At 44.3% G+C, this 14,305-nt stretch overlaps 1 protein-coding gene across 1 annotated transcript in view; it reads right to left on the bottom strand.

Annotated features, from left to right (window-relative positions):
- Window positions 1–12,048, bottom strand: part of HSD17B2 (hydroxysteroid 17-beta dehydrogenase 2) — an 87,297-nt gene extending 75,249 nt beyond the window's left edge. The window contains exon 1 of the mRNA XM_073659784.1: window positions 11,930–12,048. Coding sequence (XP_073515885.1) covers window positions 11,930–12,023 — 94 coding nt within the window. The 5' untranslated portion in view covers window positions 12,024–12,048. The remainder of the gene's footprint in view (window positions 1–11,929) is intronic.
- Between the last annotated feature and the right edge of the window lie 2,257 nt (window positions 12,049–14,305).

The following is a 14,305-nucleotide window of genomic DNA, read 5'->3' on the forward strand; positions in this document are numbered from 1 at the left end:
TTGTATAGTAGCCCAGAGGTTCCGCCTCCCAGACCCGTTACATACTATAATACTGCCCCCTATGTACAAGAATATAACTACTATAATACTGCTCCTATATACAAGAATATAACTACTATAATACGGCTCCCTATGTACAAGAATATAACTACTATAATACTGCTCCTATGTACAAGAATATAACTACTATAATACTGCCCATATGTACAAGAATATAAGTACTATAATACTGCCCCTATATACAAGAATATAACTACTATAATACTGCCCCCTATGTACAAGAATATAAGTACTATAATACTGCCCCTATATACAAGAATATAACTACTATAATACTGCCCCTTATGTACAGGAATATAACTACTATAATGATCTTTTTATTTAAAACTGACAACCAAAAATTACAGAATAATTACATTAAAATCACAAAATAATAAATATTAAAGAAAATAAATACTGTGTTGTTACATCACTTACACAATAACATTAGATAACATTGATAAATCCCGCCACATGAATGTTCCTCCAGTTCACATTACCCGAGTTAATCTTTATGTCCTTCTTATACACTGACTTGAGACTTTCCAGGATCTTATACCTGACACCATCACAGGACAGGACCTCCTTATTGATGAGCAGGCAGCACCGTGCCCACCACAGATGATAGATGGTCACCACATTTATTACATATAGTGAGCTTCGGTTATACGCCCTGAGCTCAGGCTGGAAGTCTCCGTACAGCAGCTGACCATACGACTGTCCCACCAGGTGCGGTAACTTTAGGGACAAGGACACACACTCCCATACCTGCATACTGAAGGGACACTCTAGAAGCAGATGCTCCATAGTCTCCTGTATACGGGGACACTCTTCTCTAGGACAGGATCTATCTGATACATTCCTGCACTTTAGGTTATCTCTGACGTACATCTTACCATGGAGCCCCAGCCACGCCACATCTCTCATATGAGTGGGAATTCTGGGATCTAGTACGTTTTTTGCAGCCTGCTTTACATCTACACTTGGGGCGCCCCTCAATTGAACATGGACACTAAAGTGAGATGACAGCACGTTCTTATACAACTCCTTCCTACTGAGCTGCCTGACGTCCTCATACAGGATCCTCCATCTAATAACCTTACTTATTACATGGACACCATACCAAGAAACATTATTCTTTAGTCGGCCTGAGATTCTCTTGATGGGGTCCCCTACCGACCACACGGACACAAACTGCTGGATCTGGCTCTTAAACAAACAAGACCATGGCGTCTTCTCTGAATTCTTACAAAAAGAGAAATTCTTCATAAGAAACATGAGATTAAAGAAGAGCTCAGGACAGGGCATGGAGAGACCACCCTCCTTATGGGGGAGATAGACAATGTTTCTCCTGACCACATTCACTCTGTTACCCCACAAGAAGTGAAAGAAGACATTGGTAAGTCTGGGGAGTAACACATCGGGCACAGGGAACACCACACTGATATAGAGGAAGAGCGGGAGCAGGAAGGTCTTCAGCAGGCGGACCTTCTCCAGATACGTCAGCTTCCAGTGTCTCCAGCTCTGCACCTTCTGCTCACACACCACCAGCTTCTCCTCCCAGTTCACCTTCCCATCATCTACAGCTCCAAACACTACTCCCAAAATCTTTATCTGACCCTGAACTGTTCTGAAGGGCACAGAGAAGACATCACTGTCACCCCCCAACCACAACGCCTCGCTCTTCTCCATGTTCACAGAGGAGTTAGACACATTGGAGAAGGCTGTCATCTCCTGCTGTAGAGCCGTACAGTCTTCTCTAGAAGACACCACCACCGACACGTCATCCGCATAGGCGCAGAACTTTACATCCTCCACTGTACTCTGCAGGCAACACCTCAGCCCTGTGAAACCTCTATGATCCTGCACTTTTCTGAGGAAAGGATCCAGACTAAAGACATACAACAATGGGCTGAGAGGACAGCCCTGCCTCACCCCTGACATGATCCTGAAGGGCTCAGCCAAGTGACCATTAATCAGCGGCAGGCTTACAGCCTCCTTATACACAACCTGCAGCCACTGCACAAACCGCACTGGGAGGCCATAGTGTAACAACACCTGGTACAGGTAGTCATGATGGACTCTATCAAAGGCTTTACTCTGGTCTAAGCCCACAATATACGCCCCCACATTGTGCTGCTTAATGTACGTCACAGCTTCTCTCACCAGCAGCAATGAGTCCTCTATCGTCCGACCCTTCACACCACACGTCTGGTTGGCGATGATCAGCTCACCCGCCACCTCACTCAGCCGATAATACAAGATCTTGGCCAGGATTTTATAGTCAGTGTTTAGCAAAGACAGTGGACGCCAGTTCTTTACATCTTTTAGATTTCCCTTCTTTGCTAAGAGAACCAGAACAGATCTATACTGGGACTGTAGGAGCTTCCCTGCAGAGAGGCAATCATTATAGACCTGCACCAGGTCCGGAGCCAACAAATCCCTGAACTCTTTGTAAAACTCGCTGGTCAGGCCGTCCAGTCCTGGGCTCTTGTTGGCCTTTAAGGAGTCAATGCTCCTCTTCACCTCATCCTCAGTTATGGGATCGGCCATACTATCTGCCTGCACCAGGTCTAACGTTGGTAGGGACACCCCCTTCAGATAAGCTTTAATGTCATCCTTATTAATATGAACCCCTTTATACAGATCTCTATAATAATCCCCAATGATCTTGTGGACTTTCTCCGGCTCTGACTGCTCCACCCCATTCTCATCTAACAAGCCAGTGATCAGCTTCTTACTAACCCTGTTCTTACAGGCAATAAAGGGATCAGGGTTATGGACGCCCCAACTATCAAACTGTCCCTCCGCCTTGAGAGACTTGAGGCGATCGTACTGCAGCTCCCTCATCCGCTGCTTTATATGGCTGACGCTCCGTCCGTCCACCTCCTCACCACCATTCATCCTGCTGTATAGCCGGCTGAGGTGCAGTCTCAGGGCTGTGTATCTCATATAATCCATATTACTACGTCTCCTGGCTGCTCGTATAATAAGCTGCTTGATGTCACTCTTCATGATCTCCCACCACTCGGCTGTGTCATCACACATACATTGGGTGGTCCTACGCTCATTATAGAATGTGGTGAAGGCCTCTCTGAACCGAGGATCTTGGACCACAGAGCTGTTCATCTTCCAGTACCCCTTTCCACAGACCACAGCTTGGGCCAGATCCAGCGTCATACTCACCATACAATGGTCCGAATACTCCAGGGGGCTGATCCTGTACTGAGAGCATCTCACCTCCCTCTTTATATACACCCGGTCTATCCTACTGGCATTACCACCCTTATGGTAAGTGTACGTCTTACTGGTATGATGAGACCCATAGGGGTCTACTAGGTGGGCCTGCTGGACTATATTATTAAGGAACGTCTCATCATATCTTAGTTGCTTATGACTGCTGGATCTGTCCACATTACAGGACACATTATTAAAGTCCCCACACAATATAAATACTTTCGATGTAAAGCAATATGGTTTCATGTGGTCAAATAGTTCCCTCCGCTCTTTCCTGGTCTGCGGAGCATAAATGTTTATCGCTCTATAATGGATGGAGTCCAATGTAAAGTCCAGCATCAGACAGCGACCCGGACAGATCTCCAGGACTCTGTCCACCTGGACATTCATGGTATTAAAGAGGACCCCCACACCGTCATTTCTCTCCAGACCGAAGGACCAGTATGACGGCCCAAGTCTCCAGTCTCTCTTGGCTGCATACACATGAGCATTGCTCTTCAAATACGTCTCCTGCAAGAAGAAGACGTCAGATCTCTCGTCAGACAAACGCTGGTAAATCGCCTGGCGCCGGCTCACAGTCCTCACACTGTTCACATTAATGGAGTTTATTCTCAGCCGCATCCTGATCACTTAGACTTTTTGGTCTTCTTCCTCCTTCCACTGCTGTCACCTGTAGTGCCCCATCTCTTTGTGGACACGGGAGGGTCAGGATCCCCCTCATCAGAGACGTTTTTGAGGACGCATGAAGGACTTTGTTCCATTTGTGACTCTTCATTTTGGTCTTCTCCCAGCACATTGTAACGTCCAGGACTTATCGCCAGCACTGGAGGCTCAGAGGTTTTCTGTACTGTTGTGATTTTTCTGGTGGGATCCACAGATGCATTTTTTCTTTTTACGGTCACAATGCCTTCCTCATCCACACTGGACAGTGCAGGCGGACTAACTGCTTCCACAGATGTACTGGGCTGATGTTTGGAGGTTTGGTGACAGGCTTTCTGGACACCTTAGGCCTCTCTTTAATAACTGGCATTTTAGGCCCTACTTTAGTGGCTGATCGAAGCTTAGGTCTTATTATATTGGCTGATGGCGGTTTAGGTCTTTCTTTAGTGGCTGGTGGGCCTTTAGGTGGTTCTTCAGTGGCTGGTGGTCCTAGTAGTGCAGCATCCGTTAGTACCTCAGACTCTGGAGCAGGTTCACTGATACTGTGACTTCTGTCCTCATCCATACCAGCTTCTGGGACATCAGAACCTCTGGTGACATCTTCCTGAATAACTTCTGAGGAGGTCTGGCCATTATATTTATTGTGTTCTGCATGCCGGCAGTCCCGGAACGTATGCCCTGGTTCTGAGCACAGATTACAGATGACGGGTCCTGTGCATTTGTCCTTTGTATGACCTGACTGTCCACATAATGAGCATGTGATACGAGAGCAGTTTATGGCGAGATGCCGGCCCCCACATCTATGGCACAGACGTGGCTGACCAGGGTAGTAGCAGACCCCCCTCTCTGAGCCCAGGTAGAAGGAGTGCGGCAGATGTCTGGTCACACCGCTCTCTTGTATCAGCTGGATTTTCAGTGTATATCCTCCATTCCATATCTGCTCCTCATCATAGATCTTGTCAGGATGACTTCTCACTATGCACTGCCGGTTCGGCCAGTGCTGCAGATCCGCCACCGCCACCACCTCAGACTGGAACAGGACAGTGGCCGTTATCTCCTGCGGCTTAGACAGCTGGATACAATGGAGGTGATCCCAGATCTCATCTTCTCTGGTGTCATTATAGATGATCCAGAACAAATCCAGATCGCACTGGAGCTTAAAGCTGATGTCATAGATCCTACTGGATGGGATATGGATCAGAGCGTAGACCTCAGACGCACTGAACTTCATGAAGTCTTTTAGGAGAACTTTCCCAATGTAAATTCTGGATGGGATGTTCTCCTCTGGTCCTGTGTATTTTATCCTGACTGCGTTTCTCCTCTGAGGCGGGGGGTTCACTGGTCTGGTGACATTAGAGAACAGTCTCCTGAACTGATGGTCAGCAGATGGGTCAGTGCTGGAGCTTTCACCAGCCGCAGATGGGTCAGTGCCGAGCTTTCACCAGCCGCAGGTGGATCAGTGCTGGAGAACTCCACCGCTGCTGGAGGATTAGTGCTGGAGCTCTCCCTAGCTCCATGATTACTGACACCTGACTGTGCTGCAACAACACCCAGATCTACTACTGAAGGTTGCACAGTATTGTCTCTATTCACTGACATGGAGGCTTGAGAGTCCATTACCACTGCAGTGTGGTCTCCATCCGCTGACATACATGACATAGAGTCCATCACCACTGATTGCTGCACAGTATTGTCTCCATTCACTGACATGGAGGGTTCAGAGTCCATTATAATATTTGTATTATCTGTTGCAGACAGACATTCACTAGCACCAGTGAGCGGGGTCTCACTCACAGCGCTGAGGGGGGTCTCACTCACAGTATCAGTACAGGGTGCACTTTCTTTCTCACTCTCAGCAGCTGAGCTCACTTCATTGCTGCATAGAGAGGTCACTGCAGTTAACCCCTCGTTTGCTGGCACACTTTCCTCTGCAGCACTTTCTGGTGTCTCGGACCCCTCACATTGTGCCCCTGATATCAGCGCTGCACTTCTCACTGGGCTTCCTTGCTCCACAATGCTGTACACAGTTTTATATTTAATGTCCTTATTCCCTATGAAGCGTTTTCTGCTCACAGTCTGCGCTCTGGATCCTTCTTTTTCTCTTTAGCCCAAGTCTCCTTTCTGGGCACAGAGATTAAATCTTTCTCCAGTTTTCCTTTCCTGATCAGCAGCTCTCGGCTGCAATCATCCAGACACTCACACTTCATCAGTTTTACCTTAGGATCAGTCTCTTTCTTAATTTCTTCTTTTAGTTTGCTGATATGCAATTCCAGCTTAAATATACTTTGCCTTGTAACTTTAGCATTTAATCCTCCAACATAACAAGCAGGTTTAGAAGACTCACCAGCCACCATCTCCAGCTTTCCATTACCATCAGGTGCAGGCTGCAGGCCCGACTCCAGACCAGGGGCTTTCCCTGGATCATCAGCCCAGCTCCCCTCCCCTCCACCTGGGTCAGAAGCCATGCCTCCGCCCTGCTGAGAGCTCTCAAGCACACGTCTATCCTCTCCTATGGACAAGAATAGAACTACTATAATACTGCTCCAATGTACAAGAATATAACTACTATAATACTGCCTCCTATGGACAAGAATAGAACTACTATAATACTGCTCCTATGGACAAGAATAGAACTACTATAATACTGCTCCAATGTACAAGAATAGAACTACTATAATACTGCCCCTATGTACAAGAATAGAACTACTATAATACTGCCCCCTATGTACAAGAATATAACTACTATAATACTGCTCCAATGTACAAGAATATAACTACTATAATGCTGCCTCCTACGTACAAGAATATAACAACTATAATACTGCTCCTATGTTCAAGAATATAACTACTATAATACTGCCCCAATGTACAAGAATATAACAACTATAATACTGCTCCTATGTACAAGAATATAACTACTATAATACTGCTCCTATGTACAAGAATATAACTACTATAATACTGCTCCTACATATAAGTGTTACGCACATGCCCGGGCAGACTGGCGTAAGCGTGATTAGTGATCCCACTGTACCATGAACCGAGGAGTGCCTGGAGGGGCATAACTAAGTATCAACCCGATCCGACCAAGGTCACACGGCGGCTCAGTCGACTCCGTGAACCAGGGAGGAACCGAGCAGAGGGACCAGGTGCTACTCCAGGTCAGACCCCGGTCACAGCTGTTGACCCACACCGGGGAATGCAGGAACAGGCAGGGTAAACTGGCATATTGACTGGTGGGTACTGGCAGGCACGGCTGGTATGCAGACAGGTGGATATTGACAGGCAGAGCTGGTATGCAGACAGTGGGCACTGGCAGGCACGGCTGGCATGCAGACAGGTGGGCACAGGGAGGCACGGCTGACATGCAGATAGGTGGGTACTGGCAAGTAGGAACATAGGCAGGATAGGGACCAGTACAGATTGGGATACAGGAACAGAGCCGCAGGAACGGTAGACAAGCAGAGCGGAGCAAAACCCGCAGATGCGGTGAACAAGCAAAGCAGAGCAAAACCGCAGATGCGGTGAACAAGCAAAGCAGAGCAAAACCAGCAGATGCAGTGAACCAGCAAAGCAGAGCAAAACCGCAGATACGCTAAACAAGCAAAGCAGAGCAAAACCCGCAGATGCGGTGAACAAGCAAAGCAGAGCAAAACCGCAGATGCGGTGAACTAGCAAAGCAGAGCAAAACCCGCAGATGTGGTGAACAAGCAAAGCAGAGCAAAACCGCAGCTGCGGTGAACTAGCAAAGCAGAGCAAAACCCGCAGATTCGGTGAACAAGCAAAGCAGAGCAAAACCGCAGATGCGGTGAACAAGCAAAGCAGAGCAAAACCGCAGATGCGGTGAACAAGCAAAGCAGAGCAAAACCCGCAGATGCGGTGAACAAGCAAAGCAGAGCAAAACCGCAGGTGCGGTGAGAAAGCAGAGCAAAGCAAAACCTGCAGATGCGGTAGACAGGACAGGGCTCTGTTCACATGGAACAGACTGGAAAACACAAGAAGATAGCTGGAACACAGGAGTTAGATACAGAGGAAGGGAAACAGAATGAGCAGAACCAGATACACACAAGGTACTTACAATGAAGTAGCGAGTGGACACAAGACTCACAAACAGAAGTACAGAGACAACGAGTTGGAGTTAGGTGCAAGTTCAGATACTGCAGGAAAGAGGGAAGGTACAGACATAGAAACAAACAAGTAACAGACTAGGACACTGTTCAGACAGGATCTGAACCAGGAACAAGATACAGGAACGAGCCTGGAAACTCAGCCCCCAGGGTGGCAGAAACTGACTAGAAGTCAGAGATACAGGTAGTGGCCCTGGGTACTCAGCCCCCAGGGTGGCGAAAACAGACAAGATACAGGACAGGACCTGGCAACTCAGTTGCAAAAGACAAACTGAGTGAAAGTGTTGCTCAGGCACCTCCTACTGGGTGGAGGGGGTTTAAGTATCCAGTGACTCAGAGCAATAGGCTGGGGACGCATTAGGACTGTGCACACAGTAGCTATAAGAAACAAGCAGAAAGCCGCGCTGACGCCCAAAGCAATCAGACAAGAGACATGGACACAGCAGGTACTGGAGCAAAGAGTGCAGCATGGACTGACAGGTAAGATTGCCGTCTTGCATGGTGGGAGGTGGTGCACCATGCAAGCACGCCGTCAGGGATGTTACAATAAGAATATAACTATAATACTGCTCCCTATGTACAAGAATATAACTACTATAATACTGCTTCTATGTACAATAATATAACTACTATAATACTGCTCCCTATGTACAAGAATATAACTACTATAATACTGCTCCCTATATACAGAAATATAACTACTATAATACAGCCCCATATGTACAAGAATATAACTACTATAATACTGCTCCTATTTACAAGAATATAACTACTATAATACTGCCCCCTATGTACAAGAATATAACTACTATAATACTGCTCCTATGTACAAGAATATAACTATAATACTGCTCCTATGTACAAGAATATAACTATAATACTGCCCCTATGTACAAGAATATAACTACTATAATACTGCTCCTATGTACAAGAATATAACTACTATAATACTGCCCCCTATGTACAAGAATATAACTACTATAATACTGCTCCTATGTACAGAAATATAACTACTATAATACTGCTCCTATGTACAAGAATATAACTACTATAAAACTGCTCCTATGTACAAGAATATAACTACTATAATACTGCTCCTATGTACAAGAATATAACTACTATAATACTGCCCCCTATGTACAAGAATATAACTACTATAATACTGCTCCTATGACAAGAATATAACTACTATAATACTGCCCCCTATGTACAAGAATATAACTACTGTAATACTGCCCCTATGTATAAGAATATAACTACTATAATACTGCCCCCTATGTACAAGAATATAACTACTATAATACTGCTCCTATGTACAGAAATATAACTACTATAATACTGCTCCTATGTACAAGAATATAACTACTATAATACTGCCCCCTATGTACAAGAATATAACTACTATAATACTGCTCCTATGTACAAGAATATAACTACTATAATACTGCCCCCTATGTACAAGAATATAATTACTATAATACTGCCCCCTATGCACAAGAATATAACTACTCTAATACTGCCTCCTATGTACAAGAATATAACTACTATAATACTGCTCCTATGTACAGAAATATAACTACTATAATACTGCCCCCTATGTACAAGAATATAACTACTATAATACTGCCCCCTATGTACAAGAATATAACTACTATAATACTGCTCCTATGTACAAGAATATAACTGCTATAATGCTGCTCCTATGTACAAGAATATAACTACTATAATACTGCTCCTATGTACAAGAATATAACTACTATAATACTGCCCCCTATGTACAAGAATATAATTACTATAATACTGCCCCCTATGTACAAGAATATAACTACTATAATACTGCTCCCTATGTACAAGAATATAACTACTATAATACTGCTCCTATGTACAAGAATATAACTACTATAATACTGCCCCCTATGTACAAGAATATAACTACTATAATACTGCTCCTATGTACAAGAATATAACTACTATAATACTGCCCCCTATGTACAAGAATATAATTATTATAATACTGCCCCCTATATACAAGAATATAACTACTATAATACTGCTCCTATGTACAGAAATATAACTACTATAATACTGCCTCCTATGCACAAGAATATAACTACTATAATACTGCTCCTATGTACAGAAATATAACTACTATAATACTGCTCCTATGTACAAGAATATAACTACTATAATACTGCTCCTATGTACAAGAATATAACTACTATAATACTGCCCCCTATGTACAAGAATATAATTACTATAATACTGCCCCCTATGTACAAGAATATAACTACTATAATACTGCTCCCTATGTACAAGAATATAACTACTATAATACTGCTCCCTATGTACAAGAATATAACTATAATACTGCCCCTATGTACAAGAATATAACTACTATAATACTGCTCCTATGTACAGAAATATAACTACTATAATACTGCTCCTATGTACAAGAATATAACTACTATAAAACTGCTCCTATGTACAAGAATATAACTACTATAATACTGCTCCTATGTACAAGAATATAACTACTATAATACTGCCCCCTATGTACAAGAATATAACTACTATAATACTGCTCCTATGACAAGAATATAACTACTATAATACTGCCCCCTATGTACAAGAATATAACTACTGTAATACTGCCCCTATGTATAAGAATATAACTACTATAATACTGCCCCCTATGTACAAGAATATAACTACTATAATACTGCTCCTATGTACAGAAATATAACTACTATAATACTGCTCCTATGTACAAGAATATAACTACTATAATACTGCCCCCTATGTACAAGAATATAACTACTATAATACTGCTCCTATGTACAAGAATATAACTACTATAATACTGCCCCCTATGTACAAGAATATAATTACTATAATACTGCCCCCTATGCACAAGAATATAACTACTCTAATACTGCCTCCTATGTACAAGAATATAACTACTATAATACTGCTCCTATGTACAGAAATATAACTACTATAATACTGCCCCCTATGTACAAGAATATAACTACTATAATACTGCCCCCTATGTACAAGAATATAACTACTATAATACTGCTCCTATATACAAGAATATAACTGCTATAATGCTGCTCCTATGTACAAGAATATAACTACTATAATACTGCTCCTATGTACAAGAATATAACTACTATAATACTGCCCCCTATGTACCAGAATATAATTACTATAATACTGCCCCCTATGTACAAGAATATAACTACTATAATACTGCTCCCTATGTACAAGAATATAACTACTATAATACTGCTCCTATGTACAAGAATATAACTACTATAATACTGCCCCCTATGTACAAGAATATAACTACTATAATACTGCTCCTATGTACAAGAATATAACTACTATAATACTGCCCCCTATGTACAAGAATATAATTATTATAATACTGCCCCCTATATACAAGAATATAACTACTATAATACTGCTCCTATGTACAGAAATATAACTACTATAATACTGCCTCCTATGCACAAGAATATAACTACTATAATACTGCTCCTATGTACAGAAATATAACTACTATAATACTGCTCCTATGTACAAGAATATAACTACTATAATACTGCTCCTATGTACAAGAATATAACTACTATAATACTGCCCCCTATGTACAAGAATATAATTACTATAATACTGCCCCCTATGTACAAGAATATAACTACTATAATACTGCTCCCTATGTACAAGAATATAACTACTATAATACTGCTCCCTATGTACAAGAATATAACTATAATACTGCCCCTATGTACAAGAATATAACTACTATAATACTGCTCCCTATGTACAAGAATATAACTTATGTTTTACATTGTACCCACTCTGAGCCCTTTTAGCGATATCTGCATTGTCTGGAGAACCCTTTTGTATTTGGATGGATATGTTTAGCCTCCTGGTTCTTGCAGAGTCATCCATTCTGCATATGAGGTGGAGTAAGTCTGCACCTTTATGCTGTGTATATATATATTATTTTTTTTACTGTACAATCTCCCTTATCTTAACAAGCAGTAATTTAGTTGAACAACCAACATCTGTCTCTATTTACCAGTTACAGTAGATACTTGAAAGTTTTTATGGCCCCCGGACCCACTAGTAATTTTATAGCTGTGATTTCGCCAATAAAAACTGCAGCTTCTCCTGGATGATCTAAATAAAGTTTATCGAGGAGCGTGCTACACGTTGTAAAACTTTGTAATACGTTATATGTCCCAGTTTGGTCTCACAGATGTAGAGTCAGGGCCCACGGCTACTGGCACTGCAGTGTTTGCTGACGTGACGTTCCTCCATAGGGATCTGTGTGCACATTTCTTGTCTATGGACTTGTTTTAGCTACAGTTTACACTTTGAATGCCGCTCTGACTGGCAGGGGCGTACATAGAAATCATGAGGTCCCATAGCAGTAGTTGTAATTGGGCCACCTTCCCCCCAAACAAAATTAAAAATATTCGGCGGGGTTACAGAAGATCATATCACATAACTTTACAGCTCTTACCATTGAAGCCCATAGAGTCCCCTTTCATTGCCCCCATAAAGTATGATGACAAGAAAAGTGCCCCCCTAACACAGTATGATACCCCCACATTGAATTCTTCCCTCCCCTCCACACACACAGTATGATAACCCTACTGTACCCCCCTCCATGGTGACCCCAACACAATATGATGCCCCAACTGTTACCCTAACACAGCCCTCTATACAGTATAATAGTCCCAACTCGACCCTCCACACAGTATGACGGCCCCAACACAGCCCTCCACAGTCTGATGGCCCCCAACACATCCCTCCGCACAGTATGACAGCCCCCAAGACATCGCTCCACACAATATGACTACCCCAAAACAGCCCTCCACACACTATGACGGCCCCAACACATCTCTCCACACAGTATGATGGCCCCCAACACATCTCTCCACACAGTATGATGGCCCCAACACAGCCCTCCACAGTCTGATGGCCCCCAACACATCCCTCCGCACAGTATGACAGCCCCAACACAGCCCTCCACAGTCTGATGGCCCCCAACACATCCCTCCGCACAGTATGACAGCCCCCAACACATCCCTCCACACAATATGACTACCCCAAAACAGCCCTCCACACACTATGATGGCCCCAACACATCTCTCCACACAGTATGATGGCCCCCAACACAGACCTCCACACAATATGACGGCCCCAACATATCCCTCCACACAGTATGATGGCCCCCAACACAGCCCTCCACACAGTATGATGGCCCCCAACACAGCCCTCCACAGTCTGACGGCCCCCAACACATCCCTCCGCACAGTATGACAGCCCCCAACACATCCCTCCACACAATATGACTACCCCAAAACAGCCCTCCACACACTATGACGGCCCCAACACATCTCTCCACACAGTATGATGGCCCCCAACACATCCCTCCGCACAGTATGACAGCCCCCAACACATCCCTCCACACAATATGACTACCCCAAAACAGCCCTCCACACACTATGATGGCCCCAACACATCTCTCCACACAGTATGATGGCCCCCAACACAGACCTCCACACAATATGACGGCCCCAACATATCCCTCCACACAGTATGATGGCCCCCAACACAGCCCTCCACACAGTATGATGGCCCCCAACACAGCCCTCCACACAGTATGACGGCCCCAACACAGCCCTCCACAGTCTGACGGCCCCCAACACATCCCTCCGCACAGTATGACAGCCCCCAACACATCCCTCCACACAATATGACTACCCCAAAACAGCCCTCCACACACTATGACGGCTCCAACACATCTCTCCACACAGTATGATGGCCCCCAACACAGACCTCCACACAATATGACAGCCCCAACACATCCCTCCACACAGTATGATGGCCGCCAACACAGCCTTCCACACAGTATGACGGCACCTACACATCCCTCCACACAGTCTGATGGCCCCCAACACAGCCCTCCACACAGTATGATGGCCCCCAACACAGCCCTCCACACAGTATGACGGCCCCAACACATCCCTCCACACAGTATGATGGCCCCCAACACAGCCCTCCACACAGTATGATGGCCCCCAACACAGCCCTCCACACAGTATGATGGCCCCCAACACAGCCCTCCGCACAGTATGATGGCCCCCAACACAGCCCTCCACACAGCATGACGGCCCCAACACATCCCTCCAGACAGTATGATGGCCATCAATACAGCCCTC

This window comes from Phyllobates terribilis, unplaced genomic scaffold (genome assembly GCF_046119375.1).
Source record: "Phyllobates terribilis strain yellow unplaced genomic scaffold, ASM4611937v1 Scaffold_14__1_contigs__length_39327217, whole genome shotgun sequence".
Classification (NCBI taxonomy): domain Eukaryota; kingdom Metazoa; phylum Chordata; class Amphibia; order Anura; family Dendrobatidae; genus Phyllobates; species Phyllobates terribilis.